Genomic DNA, 14820 nt, shown 5'->3' on the forward strand with positions numbered 1-14820 from the left:
ACTTAATAATACATGCTCAATAAATGCTTGCTGATAGAATGAATGAATGCTAAAATATTATATAACCTTGTTCTTAGAGACTTTTGAGTATTTGAAAAGCACTAAGCCTCTTTCTGAAATTATTATAGAGCTGATATGTTATTAAAAGATGATTTGACAGTATTTAACTCATTAGCAAAGGCTGTATGAGGGCAAAACTCTGGGGGTTGTTTGTTTGTTTGAGACACAATCTCACTCTGTAGTTCAAGCTGGACTTGAGTTCACTGCAGAACCCAAGCTGGCCTCAAACTCCCTATGATCCTTCTACCTCAGACTCCCAAGTACTGGAATTACAGGTATGCACCACCACGCAGGCCAAAATTCTGTTTTTTGGTGGTTTTTTTTTTTTTTTTTTTTCAGTTTTGAACTCTCAGCTCCTGGAACCAAGTCTGGCACTCAGTAGGTCCACAATAAGAGTCTGCTAAAGGAATGACATGATTTTCTTCCCAAGTAATCTACATACTACACAAAGTGATGGGATGGCACCCGTGGATTATTTTATGTTCTCACTGCTGTCTGATCATCTACATACATACACAAAATTCAAACATTCTCAGGACCTGTGCTGGCAGTAACAAACAAGTCTGATGGAGACCATGGAGAGCTTTGCCTCCACAGCAACGGGGACACCTTCTATTGCCCCTGAAACTTTCTGCAGTTACGATGTCAGCAGAAAGTTGCAGCAAAAAATACTTACTGTGAAATCCCACAACCTCTGTCACTGTGAAAAATGTCATGGAAGGGGATTTTTCTTATAAAACAGCAACATGCAAAAGTAATCAGTGCTGGAAAAACTCAAAGATAGATGAAGAAAACAAGAGGGGCAGAGCCAATAGCTCTGGTTTTATGAATAGACTCTTCCACCATCCCACTCATTTGTAAGATCCTCATGAGATCTTTTTACAGCAGGTGATGAATCATCTTCATGATATCTTTAAATGGATGATCAATACTATATTTTCCCATAAAATGTTTGGTTTGAAATCCGATTTTAAGTGCATTAGAGTTTTTGTGCACCGAATGGGTGAATGCCATAATAAATTGTCATCAAATATGAAAGAAATACAGCATAGATTAATTGCCGTATTTATTTATGAGTCTATAAAATACCTTGTGAAAGTCCTGGCACATTTTTGGGATACCAATTTGAACCTTTAGGAAAGTTAAAAGCATTAAAAGAGACTGCAAGGAGATTTATTATCAGAATGTTTTTAATTGCAGACCCAAGCAGACATCCAGGTATTAGAATGGCTATGCCCTTAATGGGCATGTCTCATGTGTTTCTCTCCCTCGCTCTTTTTTAAATGATATATTTCTTATATTTTTATTGATTTGTGAAGATTTTTCATAAATCACCTTGGCCAGCACATGACACTACAAACGTCCTAGCTTTCTTAAAGTACTGGGCCCCAGGTGGCAAGAAAAAGAAGACTTCTGGTCAGTTCTAATGCTCAGCTTTAAAAGTAGGAGAAATCCTACTGAAAGAGAATACTGGAGAAATGCCACTAATCAGATGACAATATATATGGCTTGAAGCTGCTCATATTTTAATTGAAGCTTTAATGTCTATGGCAGTGAAGTCCTCTAAGGTCAAGAATAACAAAATATCATTCTTACAAACTGCAGGCTGGCCATGCTTCAGTTCTAGAGCTATATGCAAAAACCACTCATCCGTAGTGTAGGTGAAGCCAGCAACACATTGATTCTCTTTCATATTTGTCTAGGCCATAATTCTGTTCCCTAGCTGTTCACTTAAGGACATAGCATATTATCCCCATGAGAAAAAAACAGGACATGGCATATTATCCCTATGATCCCTTATATGATGTCCCTTTAAGGTTTTTATTATGTACATGTATTTCTTTCTCAAAGACTTTGCCTTCAAAATCTGTTCCCTGATTTTCAAATCCATACATCTGTTGTTTACTGTAAAGCTTAATTTCTTGAAAACACATCAGATGCCTTGAGCTTATCACTAGAAAGATGTCATCATTCACATGGCAAAGAATTGCTATACACAAAAATGGCCCTGAAAGTGAGATTTTAACAGAGCAAACTCTCTAACTTACTGATGAAAAAAAAAGCTTAAAAAGTATTGTCTTCCTGAAAATTATCAGTAACTAAATTCTAATGTTTTGTAAACCAGTATAGATATACAATTTCAGCTGGATTTTTTAAAACAGGGGCTTGCTTTCTTTCTTTGCTCTTTCTTTCTTTCTTTCCTTCCTTCTTTCTTTTTTTCTTTCTTTCTTTCTTTCTTTCTTTCTTTCTTTCTTCTTTTCTTCCTTTTTTTCTTTCTCTCTCTTGGTTGCTGTTTTGTGAATACTTATTATGCACAACTGTATCTGTTTGCTGTTTGTTGAATTAATGATTTATACAAGTTTCTAAAACCCCCAAATGATCGCATAAGCCCTTCATAATAGAGACTGGTATGAAGGCATGCAGAGGAGACTCTGAACTCGTTTGCTCATAATACCGAAACTTTAGACATTTTCTCTGTTAAGTCACACTGTGTCATCAGAAGGCACTAAACAGGAATTCACAAACTTCGTCTGGAGTTAACAACATCTCCTGGCTATATCTGGTGTATGTGTTTGAAATATGGTCTCATACAGAAACCCAAACTCAAGAGGTCTGATCTCTTCTCTGCCTTCCGTGTAGCTTTGTAATGATCTTAGACTTGCTTCTCACCTCCCCAATATTATCCTAAGCCTTTAATAAAACAAAGCAGAGGTGTTTAGGAATCTCTCAAGTACTCAAAACAATGCTAAGGAATTTTGTGGTTATTAACAAGCCATCAGTTTTAACTCTAACCTCAGGCACAATGTCAACAAGCCAGGGTCTCTGCATTCCGTCTCATTTTAGACTTTACCTCAAAGAAGTTAATTCTTTCTGTGTGCCACCTTCCTGACAAGCAGCATCAACACCCCCATCTGGGAATTATTACCTTTTTATTTTCCCCTCCTGATGCCAGAGTTGTTGTTGACAATATGTATTCAGGCAAGGCAGGGACTCACTGCATTTCACAATCAGATGCGGTGCACACCACTTCCGTCAAAACAATTAGTGTTCATTTCGGCTTTACTCGGGGAGACCTGCAGTGACTGATCGGTATAAATTATGGATGCATCTGTCCAGATGCACTTGTTCATTCATGCATAGATTTGAGGAAATTTCATTCTTCTCAGTTCAAAAACAGTCACTAAAACTCCATATTTAAAAATATAATTGATCACATTTTCAGCTATGTTACTGTGCTCACGTTACCCGTTCTATCTGTGATTTCAGATACTTGAAGCCATTTGGGAGCATCTAAGGGTTGTTATTTCCCCCCTGTAAAATCTGCTGTCTTTATAGATCATTAGGAAATCATAAACAATTTTAGCCCAGAATAATGCAGCATGATTTGTTTTCCTCTTTTTGTTGAGGTTGCTTCCTTCTAGCTTATTGTCAAACACACATCCTTTACTCTGCCTGCTCAGAAACTTCAGTACATTTAAGGCAAAGCAATACGAACTTCAAATGAACAATGTGAATTAGTACTCTCTGTGGCTCAAATAGGCCTTTGTTTGCTTTGTTTCATATTAGTTTTAATGAGCAGCTAGAGGAACTTTTGGGCATGTTGCACAATATAACAAAAGAATCTATATCATTTGTTCAAAATACATTTGGTGGGATGACTCCCTTAAATGTAACTGGGAGGGTTTGTATTTGATAGGTTTATTTGCTTGCTTCAATAAAATTCTATGTGCACACATATACAGTTGGGGATTTTTCCCCTGAAACTAAATTAATCAGTGCTGAACAAAGCAATGAAAAGCTGCTGGAGTGGAGAAGCCCAGAGCACCAGGCTGCAGAACTGAGAGCCTGGGAGGAGACAGGAAGACGAAAGGAAATTCTACTGCAGCATCTCTGAATCAGACTTTCCAAGAAACAGACTTCTTTCCACCTGAGGTTTCCACTAGACAGAGGCTGATATTGGCTTAGCTTACTGGCTTTGTTTGTTATGGGAGCCTCAAAATAATGGGAAGAATAGGCATATCTTGTAATCACCACTTTTAGAGAATCCTGCTAAATATTCAAGGTGGTAACAATCAAATGTCATCAGTACAGGGAGCTCTCCCTGAAAAGGAAATATTAAATCAAGGTCTTACAAGGCTGGAAACATAGGGGGACAATACCTTCCTCCCTGGAAAACATTCTAAGAGAAGCTCCCCAAATCATAAAGTGCCTTTTTGAAGAAAATCCATAAGGTACTGTCACATAAAACATGTTCTTTTGTCTGTTTTCCATTGCTAGAGAGGAAGAAAAATGCTGAGATTATACTCTTAGCAATTTATTTTGTCACTGGGTTTTGTGCTCTTTTTAAAAATCTTGTTGCTTTTCTCTAATCCTAGACCAAATACAAGAGGTGGGCCTGGTGCTCCTGTGCAGAGCATTGATACCAGAAAGGTCTTATAAATCAGCTGAAAATCAATAAATTCTATATGGTAGTTGCTGCTTCACAACTATATTGTCAGGGGACAGGGCTAATGCTTTTTCTCCACCAGCATCCCCATTTTTCTATCATAAAAAAATTCTGCATAGGAACAAATGGGCAAAGTTGCTGAGTAAGTGCTTTGACTATCTAATTTTATTACCTTACAATTGACATACCTTCCCCCTGGAAATGTTTGCAATTAATTAATTAGTAGTAATCTTCCCCAAGGGACTAATTTAATGAATACTCTCCAATTCTTATGTTAAAAAAAAATAGCCTAGATGTATCCAAGCTGCAAATGGGTGGATGGCTCCAAAGTGCATTTTGAAAAATCAAGGGATCTATTTATTACTGTGAATTTTTATCACTAAGTCAATCTGGCCAGGACCATAATTCTTTTTCTAACTAGAAGTATCCTGAGTTGAGAGCAAGGTTTCTCCAAGGTAACCACACTCCACAGTAGCAGCTAGGTTTCTCAGTATTTAGCATGGAGCTTGTCTTCGTGTTAATAATCTCTCTGGCAGAGAAGCCTGCGGTTTGTGGCCTCTTTAAACTCTTTGTTCATTCTGAAGAATCTGTGAAGAAAAAAGAGGTAGTGGAGAAGGGAGGTAGAGCCGGAAATGTCATTCTGAAGAGGTCATGGGTTCTGGGGCCTACTGGTCCCCTCTGCAAGGTGCCCCAGGCAAACGAGTGGTAAGAGATTTCCAGACTGACACAGACATTGTTTCTACCACGGGTCACCTTCTGCCTGGCAAGAACCCAGTGCTGGCCCTCTCCTCTGGGCCACAGGGTCTAGTGTTCCAATTAGAACATTTATTTCTAACTGGGCCCTTAAATTAACCCCCATGATTCCTTCAGGGGGCTTCAACATGGACCTGGGAGAGACCTTTATAAAGTGTCAAGTGCGCCCTGAGTCCCCGCACCAAAGGAAAGGCTTCCTGGTGTTTCCTGGCTGCAAACTCCACCCTGTACTTTGTGGCACTTGCCTAAGATCTCTAGTCAGGCTGACGATCCCTCTTCACCTCTAGTAGCATGTGGAGGCCCTCAGAAGAGAGTCTGGGGTCTGGGGATCCAGATTTCAGATGCACAGAGTCTACAGTGCTTGCAAACTTCCCATGCCTCGCAGGGGTGGGCCTAGAGGATGAAGCCCTCTTCTAGGCATCACTCAGCATCCCTAGTAAAGGCCTGTAGGTGCCCTTTTGAGGACCTCAGGGATAGGGTAGGTGCATACCGATGGGCCCTGGGAGGCTTTCCGGCAAGCGCAGGAAATGGGCCTCCTCCTAGAGCTCTTCACTACAGCTCTCCAGCGCCACCCCCAGCGGAGCACAGTGGCTGCAGCCAGACCCTGCTCCCGGGCTCCCTGGGGGACACCGCGGAGGCTCGTGCAAGGCAACCAAGCCTCGCTCTTAGATGCTCAGGGGTCTTAACTAGAAATATGCAGAACCCACGGGTCACACTCGGCACCTTTCCAGGCTGCATCTGAAGATTCCTGAACCTGGGCCCAAGGGGGTGTTACTAGGCTTATTAGAGGGCCAGGCGGCTGCAGAAAAGCCCAGGGTCAAGAATCTGAGGCCAAAGTTTGGAAAGCCGGAATAAGCCAGAGACTGAAGCAGGAGGCAGATCCCAAGAGACAAAGATGGGCGGCCCAGTGGGATCCACCAAGGCAGCCCGGAGCTGTACCAACCGGCACCAGGCCGGTGGTGAAAACAAACTTTCCCGCGGCGGAGAGGCTGAGCAGCTGGGCTGGACAGAGTCTTCTCCCCCAGCCACTGCTCCCCTCCACCTGCCAACTCAGCCTCCGCCCAGCCTCCCCACCTCGGTTCCACCCCCTCACGCGCGCTCCTCTGCTCACTTAGACACATTTCTCTGCTCTCCCCTCCTCCTTCTCCCTCTTGCATTTCTCCCCCACTTTTCTCTGGTCTCTTCTTTTGTATTCTGTCCTCCCTTGCCGCCCGGGCTGCCTCTCGCCTCCACAGGGTCCGCAGGGGAGGAGGTGAGCGCGCTGCTGCGTCCAGGGCCTGCGCAGCGTAGAGGGAGGCGTTTCTCCTACTTCTCCTGGGTAATTTGTAGAGATTCTATGTGAGTGCGTGAGCTTGAGGGGAAAAAGCGTAGAATCTAGCGTTCAGCAGAGGGTCAGGGTCTTTGACGTTCCTCACCGACTGCGCAAACCTCTTGAAGCAAGTGTGAGTGTGGGGTTGAGAGTGCGCGCGCGCACACACGGGCTGGCTGCGCTTGGCACGCTTGGTGGCCCGGGGCCCCGGGGCCTGGGGTCCCGTCTGACATCCCGAGATTATCGTGACGTCACATTGAGCCTCTGGCCACCTTGGACCGGGACACCTCCGGAGCCTCACAGTCCCGCGCCGAGCCGCGCCTCGCCACCGCGCGCCTCCCGGAACCCGCGCCTTCTTCCTTCCCCTTCCCATCCATGGGCCCTTCTGTCTTCTGGACCCCACGGGCCGGAGGGACGCCTTCCGGGGCGCAGGGCTCCGCAGCTGGGCTGCCTTCGGCTCTGCCTTCCCTTGCACCAAGCCTGCAGAGCAACCGGCGGTGGGCTTCGGCAGCGGTGTAAGGAAGGATACTCCGCTTGGCTAGGGGCGTGCAGCCCTGGAGCTAAGAGGGGAACTAGTAAGGGAAGAGGGACACAGGCCAAGAACAGCCACTATGTCCTTCTCGCACTTCGGACACCCGTACGGCGGCGCTTCCCAGGTAAGAAGTGCCTTTGAGGGGAACGGGAACGGACTGGGTAGAATGGGTTGTCCAGTGTGCGCTCCTACCCTTGACTTCCCCTTGCGCCCTTCCCTGAGCGTCTTCCCTTTGGCGTGTCGCTGGGGAAGCCAGAGGGAGCAAGCGCGGGGCAGTGTGTGATGGCCTGGTCTGATACCCCAATTCCTGACTGAAAACGTCCCACTCGAAAGTGCATGCTGGAAAATCCCGTGACCTGAATGCAGGCGCCCTGACCCCGCGCTCGGCGAGGAGGGTGGGATCTCAGGGATCTTCCAGTCAGGCCACCTCTTCAAGATGTGAGGTGAGTGGGAGACTCCGAAAAGACTTCCAGGCCAGAGCAGGGTCTTACTATATTGTTGTAGTCCATTTGCTGATCTCTATTCGTGTCTTTCTTCCTTGGGCTTGTCCAAGATCTCTGCTTAAGCTCTCTAGATTTTTCAAACCAGGCAATAGTGAGTTTTCTGCTGAAATTCTGGGGACACCAACAATGTTTTCCTTTTCTCCCCCCATAGTATTTGGTATATTTTCTTAGGATCTAGTGCCAGCTTGACCTTTGACCTGCTGTGTGATATTGGACCTGTCTCCTACTCTTACTGGTCCTGGATTGCGTATTTATAAAGTGGGAGTAGGATTAAAATGTTGATGATGGTTTCTAAAGCTAACTTCCACCTCTACCTGTGTAGAGTCCCGTAGGGGTGCCTAGAGATGAGGGCTAGGGGTTTGGTCTCTAATTCTGGTTTCTAAATGTTCACATTTCCTGAACCTTCTAGAACCCTGGAGGGCTAGCAATGGCATAACCACATCTATAAGAGCATTTTGAATAAACTGCCTGCTGAAAATTCCTATCCCAGAAGCTAGCAGAGTGCTGAGCACAGGATAGAATGAAAGAAGGAAGGAAGGAAACATATGGCTCAGGTCTCTGACCTCCAGTGACCCCTTTTCCATCCTCTTCCTCTAGTTTCTGATGTCTGCAAGCTCTGGCACCACTTGCTGCGAATCTGCCCCACATTCAGTCTCAGATGTGGCCTCAGGCTCCACCCCAGCATCCACTCTTTGCTGCGCACCCTATGACAGTCGATTACTGGGCAGTGCACGGCCTGAGCTGGGAGCAGCCTTGGGCATCTATGGAGCCCCCTATGCAGCTGCAGCAGCTGCCCAGAGCTACCCTGGCTATCTGCCCTATGGTCCAGAGCCAACAGCACTGTATGGGGCACTGGTGAGTATGCAGGGTGGAATCTAACGGGGTACTAACAGTAGCTGCAAGTGAAATCCACTGTAGCCTCTCCAGGGAAAATCTAGCAGGGATGCACAAAACCCTAGGAAAGGAAATGTTTAAGACTGTGTCTTGTATGAGGGGAAAAGCCACCTTCATAGCACTTTCCAGTTTGCAGTCTGCAAAAGTGTGTTTGCAAAAGTATGTTGAGACCATATACTTTTATTAATTCTGTGAGGTAAACAAGTCATCGCTATGATGAAGAAATTGAGCTGCAAATGGGTTCAACTACCTTACCCAAAGTCACAAGAGGCAAGGGGGTAAGGCTAGCTCTGCAAGGACAGTGAAGGTGAGAAGTGTCTAGCTGCCCTGAATGTGGTGGGGCACACAAGTAGCAAGAATAACAGTAGCTGATATTTAAGTACTGTGTATTCTGTCCCAGGGATTCTACCAAGCCTTCAATCAGCATGGTCTTCTTCAGTACCCTGTAGGTTGTGATCACCACCTTACCAATGGAGGAATTGGGGCACAGAGTAGTTAAACAACTGATCCCAAGGTCTCACAGCCAGTAAGACTAGTGGGGCCAGGATGTGAATTGGACTTGACCACAGAATCCATAGCCTCACCTGCATCCTGCCCAAGAATAGTCCTGAATTCTCTTTTCTTCTCCCCCATGCCAGAATCCACAGTATGAGTTTAAGGAAGCTACAGGGAGTCTGACTCCAAGCCTGGCACAACCAGGAGCCTATTATCCCTATGAGCCAACTCTGGGGCAGTACCAGTATGACCGGTGAGGAGTGGGGCTCCTTGGTAGCTGGCTCCCCTGCCAAGGTGGTGTGGATGGGGCAGGGGTGGAGAAGGAGTGGGAAGGAGGGAGCAGAGCCACACTTCCAGGCAGCAGACTGTCCACTGCTCCGAGCAGTGTATTCCCAGCCTAGAACTGAGCTGGGTTCTCTCCACAGGTATGGTGGGGTGGAGTTAAGCAGTGCAGGACGCAGGAAGAACGCCACGCGGGAAACCACCAGCACGCTCAAGGCCTGGCTCAACGAGCACCGCAAGAACCCCTACCCCACGAAGGGCGAGAAGATCATGCTGGCCATCATCACCAAGATGACCCTCACCCAGGTGTCCACCTGGTTCGCCAACGCGCGCCGGCGCCTCAAGAAGGAGAACAAGATGACGTGGGCGCCCAAGAACAAAGGCGGGGAGGAGAGGAAGGTGGAGGACAGAATGGAGGAGTCACTGGGCTCCTTGGACAGTGACACCAAAGGTACTCACAGCCTTGGCCACCACGCCTGGTAGGCTTCACATGCCATTAAGCAGTTCGTAGATTTTCTACAAGGTGCTCCTTGCACTCATCCTTTGCACACCCCAGAGCCTTTGCCCCTGTGCTTCACTCTGCCTGGAATTCCCTACAGAACCGGCTTCTTCTCGGCTTTAGAGAGGCACCTCAGAAAATGTCCCTCCTTACTCAAGCTGGAGTAGCTTCCTAGTTAGTATCTACTACATCAGCCACTTGTATTACTTTTGCCACATTTACCACTATGAGAAAACGTACAAACTCCAAGCCTGGCCCCTGCCTAGAATGTCCTCTCCACTGTATGTCTCACTGTTGTCCTCCCTGAAGACCTAATACCTAAGTGCCTGAACGATTCTGGGCACACAGCACTCAGTAAATATTTATTGAACAAAATAATGGAGCAGCAACCACCTATAGGTGTAGAAAGTTGAATAAAACCCTTCCCTCCTCTTTTTACAATGGAGGAACTGAGACACAGACTCCAGCAGCTCCAAATGGCCTTCGCTTGGCTTGGTGCTGCAAGGAGAGGAGTCTTTGAGGGGCGGGTGTCAGCCCTGGGGCATGTGGGAGAGACGGTGTGCTTAATCATACTGAGAATGCCCTGGGTGTAGGGCGCATCCCGCTAAAAGCTTCGCAGGGGTGGGCGCTCCCGCGGTTTTCCCTAGGTCCTGGGGCTTTTCTCACTTGCTCTTGATTTCCTGCAGACGTTCCTGCTAACCAGGAAGCCCAGGGACTCAGACTGAGTGACCTGGAAGACCTGGAGGAAGAGGAGGAAGAGGAGGAAGCTGAAGAAGGGGAGGAGGCGGCCGCAGCTTCAGACAGGCTGTCGGAGCTCCGTAAAAGCGCGCACTCACTCACCGCGCGGTGCACCGCAGCTCGAGAGGGCCGGTTGGAAAGCGGAATGTGCAGCCTGGCTGTGCCCCGCTTCTCCTTGAATGAGCCCCGGGAGTCAGGAGAAGATGACTTCATTGCGACAGAGCCCGGGGGGCCCACGATGATCTTGCACTACCCCTGCCGGGAGAAGCCACGTATCTGGTCCTTGGCTCACACTGCGGCAGCCAGCGCTGTGGAAGGCGCTCCCTCAGCCCCGCCCAGGCCTCGCAGTCCTGCGTGCCACATGATTTCCGGACAGCCTCTAGGTTCCGCAACGCGACCTCTGGTCCCCAGAGACTCCACGTGCGAAGAAGAGTCTTCCCGTGAAGCCAAAATCTTTGGAAACTCCGTGTTCGCCCTGCAGGGGCTGCCGCTGAACTGTGCGCCGTGCCCGAGGAGGAGGGAGCCTGCACTGCAGTGCCCATACCCGTCTGGAGCAGAAGGTAGTGGGCCCCCAAGAGCAAGGGCGCCTGCCCTGAGATTGTGTGTCCAAAAGATACCCGCCCACCACCGGCCGGCGGAGCCACGCATTCTGCCTCTGCGCAAGCCTGGGTTCAGACTGTCCCATAGCGTTCCTTTAAGTGATGCTTAGAGATCAAAGTTCTAGTCCTCCCTCATTACAGGCCAAGTAATAGTAATAAACTCAGAAGGAGGCAATTTACCTAGGATGGCATAGCCACTCTTTGAAGACATGGACTGTCCAGATCTATGCCTTCATAGTCCACGGTTCTGGCAGGTGTACCGAGGGTGCCTTGACATGCCCCTCTAGCACAGCTGCCCTTGTCCTCTGCCTGATTTTTGGAGAGGACTAGCTGCGCTGGCACAAACTTTTCCCAAGGCTGATCAGGCAGCTGGGATTTTACAGACATCTGAGAGGGTGAGCCAGATACATGCTATGGGTTGGAGGTCAGTGATCAAGTCCAGCTGAAGCCCTCTCTGTGGCCCCCCTGGGAGTGTAGAGAGCTCCAGCATTCAAGGCCTTGGAAGCTGGGTTTGGTGCTACCTCAGAGAGCACTCGTTCCCAAGGGTCTCATCCCCAGGAAGGGCTTGACTGCCAAGCAGAGTCTCTTGACAACATTGGATTCTGTGGCTGTGCTGAGGACCGGAGGAAGGGAATTTCCCTCCACAAAGGGACATTCGCCAAGCATTAAACAGCCTCCAGCAATTACTGTCAGAATCTGCTCTTTGTAGTAATTTCTCTCAGGATTAGCTACTGCCTTGGAAAATTGGGTTACATTGTTATTTGAATTTACACTTAGGCATCCAAGCGATACCTCTAGCAAACAAATTGCCTCTAGGCCTTAGCTTTTCCTCAGATGAGACCCTGCTGACCTCCAACTTCCTAGAATCACCACCAAGTGGCCTTCCGGTTTTAATCAACCTTTCCTCTCTCAGCAGGTTAGCGCAATGGCTTCAATTTGCAGAAGAATCTTGGAAATGGGCCCCTTTTGGAACTCACCTCCACAGTAACAAGCTGGAAGACCTTGATAGGGACCGGGAATTTGCATTTCACCTAAGAGACAGACCCACAGAAACCGTCCTAGCTATGTCCTTGCACGCGGAGCTGGGGGTGGTGGTCAGACCTGTCCCTAATCTTTTGCAGAGCAGAGCGGGAGATACAGCATCTTGAGGAAGAAGGAGGGGGAAGCCTGGGCCAGTCCACCTACTGCAAGGACGCTACCAAATCTCCTTCGCCCCTCTGGATAAAGCGCCTGACCTCCTTCCACTCTTGCCCACCCCTACCTTTCACCCAGCTCCCTCCACTTTGTAACTTCATTGCTCTTCTGGTCCCCAAGGACCACCTGCATCTTCTCCCAGCCTTTGCATCCTTTAAAATAATCACGCCTAACCTAAACTGTGCGGCTGATCTGTGTCGGGGGGCACGGCAAGGTCAGGGTGAAGAAGAGCATAAAGTGTAGCCTGGGGCCCTGAGAACAAGGTGATGAACCCCTTAATAACCAGGAGAGGAGCTGACCAGGGAACAGGCAAAGCCTCCTGGCCTGTGGGTTAGCGACCAAAGGCTGTGCAACCAAGCAGCCATGCCAAGCTGTTGCCCCCAGGCTGATGTGCCAAGGAGGTTGAGAGAGGCCAGGATATTTGTCTCAGAGCAGCCCTTGTTCCCGGGGACTTGAACTTGGGTTGTAAATTCACCGCGAGAAGGGGCAGTGAAGATAGTCTTGGCATCTCTTGGTGTGGTGCTGGGCACAGCTCCTGTCCAACAAAGTCGGAAGGCTGGAGGGGGCTGAAGGGAGGGGAACATTCTTTTCTTTTAATCAAATGTGTCAGCAAAGACTTCCCATACAGGCCAACCAATGAGGTCAGGGGCGAGTATCTGGTGTCTCCTTTGGAGCAGTGTTGGGCCTTGGGAGTCCAGTGCTGGACAGATTTTAAAATACCCAGCAGTGCAGTCCGGAGGAAGCTGCCTGACTGACTTTGCCTCCCGGGTCCAGCAGCTTCGACCTTACACAGCCAGAGAGCACTCTGCTGCCCCAGGGAAGGAGGACCCCGATGAATGCTAAAAGGATGCTCCATTGGGAGCTGGTGGAGGTGAGGGGGGCAGGAGGGCTGGCAACTGGGGTGTGCATCTAAGGGCTGGGTCCTGGAAAGAGCAGCATCTCCCCTGCCGGGACCCTGCCGAGCTGAGTGACCACCTTCGGATCAGCGTGGACCTCAGCTAGGCAGTTACTGAAGTCTGGGGTGAAAAAGGTCTGCAGAGCTGGGTGGAAATTTTAAGATCCTAGGAACGTGTGTAAGGGAAAGGTGAAAGTTAGAAACAGAGGAGTTGATTCGCAAGCTATTCCCCCTCCCCCTCCCCACCTCCCCCTACCCCGCCTTCTTTTCAATAGAAAACATCCGGTTCAGTGTCTCCAAGGTCTTTAAAACCCATAGAATACTGCAACTCTCCTTTTCTCCCTCGATCCATTTCTGTCACTCTCTCTCTGTCTGTCTCTGTCTGTCTGTCTCTGTCTCTGTCTCTCCCTCTCCCTCTCCTTCAGACGAGTAAATTGAGGCCAAATGAGAAGGCAGGAGATTGGCTCAGGGTCAGACAGCTCCTCGATGGAGCCAACCTTACACTCTTTGTCCAATTCCTGTTTTGAGTTTCTGCTCTCTCGATCTTCCTCTCTCCCCTTCTCCGGGAGACCCCTGCCTCCCTGCCCGGTTTTGCTCCTGGGTAACAGCTGGTTCCCACCCCACCCCCCAGCCTCCCCAAGACACTCCAGTCGCCCTTGCTGACCCCAGGCTTAGGGTGCGGAAAATTAAACCGCGAAAAGATAAACATTATTTCCAGTAGGCTTTGCGGGATTAAAGCCTGTAATAAAGAGCATTAGCTGGAGGTTTCTTTCAAGGCAGTCTGGACACCCCCCGCCCTGCACCAGGTAGACCCCTCTGGAGGTGCCCAGGTGGCTGAGGAATCCTTGTGGTCCCCACTTGAGGACGGGGATCAGACTAACCGTTTGGTAGAAGGAAGGGGGTCCCTTAGCATCACAATGAGTCAGCATTGCCAGATGGACACTCAACTGATTTGGAGAAGGAATCCTTCTAAACACAAAGGTCAGGGGGCCAATGGGGGCTGGGTGCGAAGGGTGAGAGGTAGGAAACTCTGACTGCATGCACCTCCAGCCATTCAGCCCCCTAGGTAGGCGTGAGAGCCACCTAAAGTAAGCTGCCCTTCCTACTTTCCAGGACCTCTGGCTCTAGGAACCATTTCTTGACCCGGAGACCTCTGCCCTTTGCCCTGAGCAAGTTCCTGCAGCCTAGAATTGTTCCAAAGGTCTGGAGGCAGTGAGGGGTAAAAAGGGCAGCAGAGGGTGGAAACCTGCTTTCCTTACATTGCTCACTACCTTGTTATGCACCTTGGACAAACCTCTGCTCCTCTTAGTTCCCCAACCCTAAGATACTGAGTAATCTAGTTCTCCATGTGGGGCTCAGAGTCTCCAGAACTGATGCTGAGCTCCAGGGATCCAGGCAGAGGGCCTGAGAATGGCACGTCTGAGCCTAAGATTATCCCAACCTCAGTCCCCAGCCACAATCTGTTCCTGCCATCTCTGCCCCATGTCAGCTGCCTGCAAATCCCCCAATATAATCTCCCACAATCATATTTAAGATACAGTTCTGATTAAACCCCAGAGCAAGGGGAGGGAGGAAGCAGTTCTGCTTTCCTCTGCAGAGCCTGCTGGTGCCCACAGACAG

General features: G+C 48.7%; 1 protein-coding gene across 2 annotated transcripts; it reads left to right on the plus strand.

Annotated features, from left to right (window-relative positions):
* Window positions 1-6412: 6412 nt before the first annotated feature.
* Window positions 6413-12478, plus strand: Irx6 (iroquois homeobox 6). Of its 2 annotated transcripts, none has more exons than XM_005388314.2 (6): window positions 6413-7225; window positions 8202-8459; window positions 9137-9246; window positions 9419-9726; window positions 10461-11072; window positions 12025-12478. In XM_005388314.2, exons 1-6 carry the CDS (start codon window positions 7181-7183, stop codon window positions 12030-12032), a joined length of 1341 nt encoding a protein of 446 aa, XP_005388371.1. In that variant the 5' UTR covers window positions 6413-7180; the 3' UTR covers window positions 12033-12478. The 2 variants fall into 2 exon arrangements, with proteins under 2 accessions (XP_005388371.1, XP_005388372.1); XM_005388315.2 differs by having other exon boundaries at window positions 12028-12478.
* The last annotated feature ends 2342 nt before the right edge of the window (window positions 12479-14820 follow it).

The sequence above is a fragment of the Chinchilla lanigera genome, unplaced genomic scaffold, assembly GCF_000276665.1.
Source record: "Chinchilla lanigera isolate Chin_1 unplaced genomic scaffold, ChiLan1.0 scaffold00032, whole genome shotgun sequence".
NCBI classification, from domain to species: domain Eukaryota; kingdom Metazoa; phylum Chordata; class Mammalia; order Rodentia; family Chinchillidae; genus Chinchilla; species Chinchilla lanigera.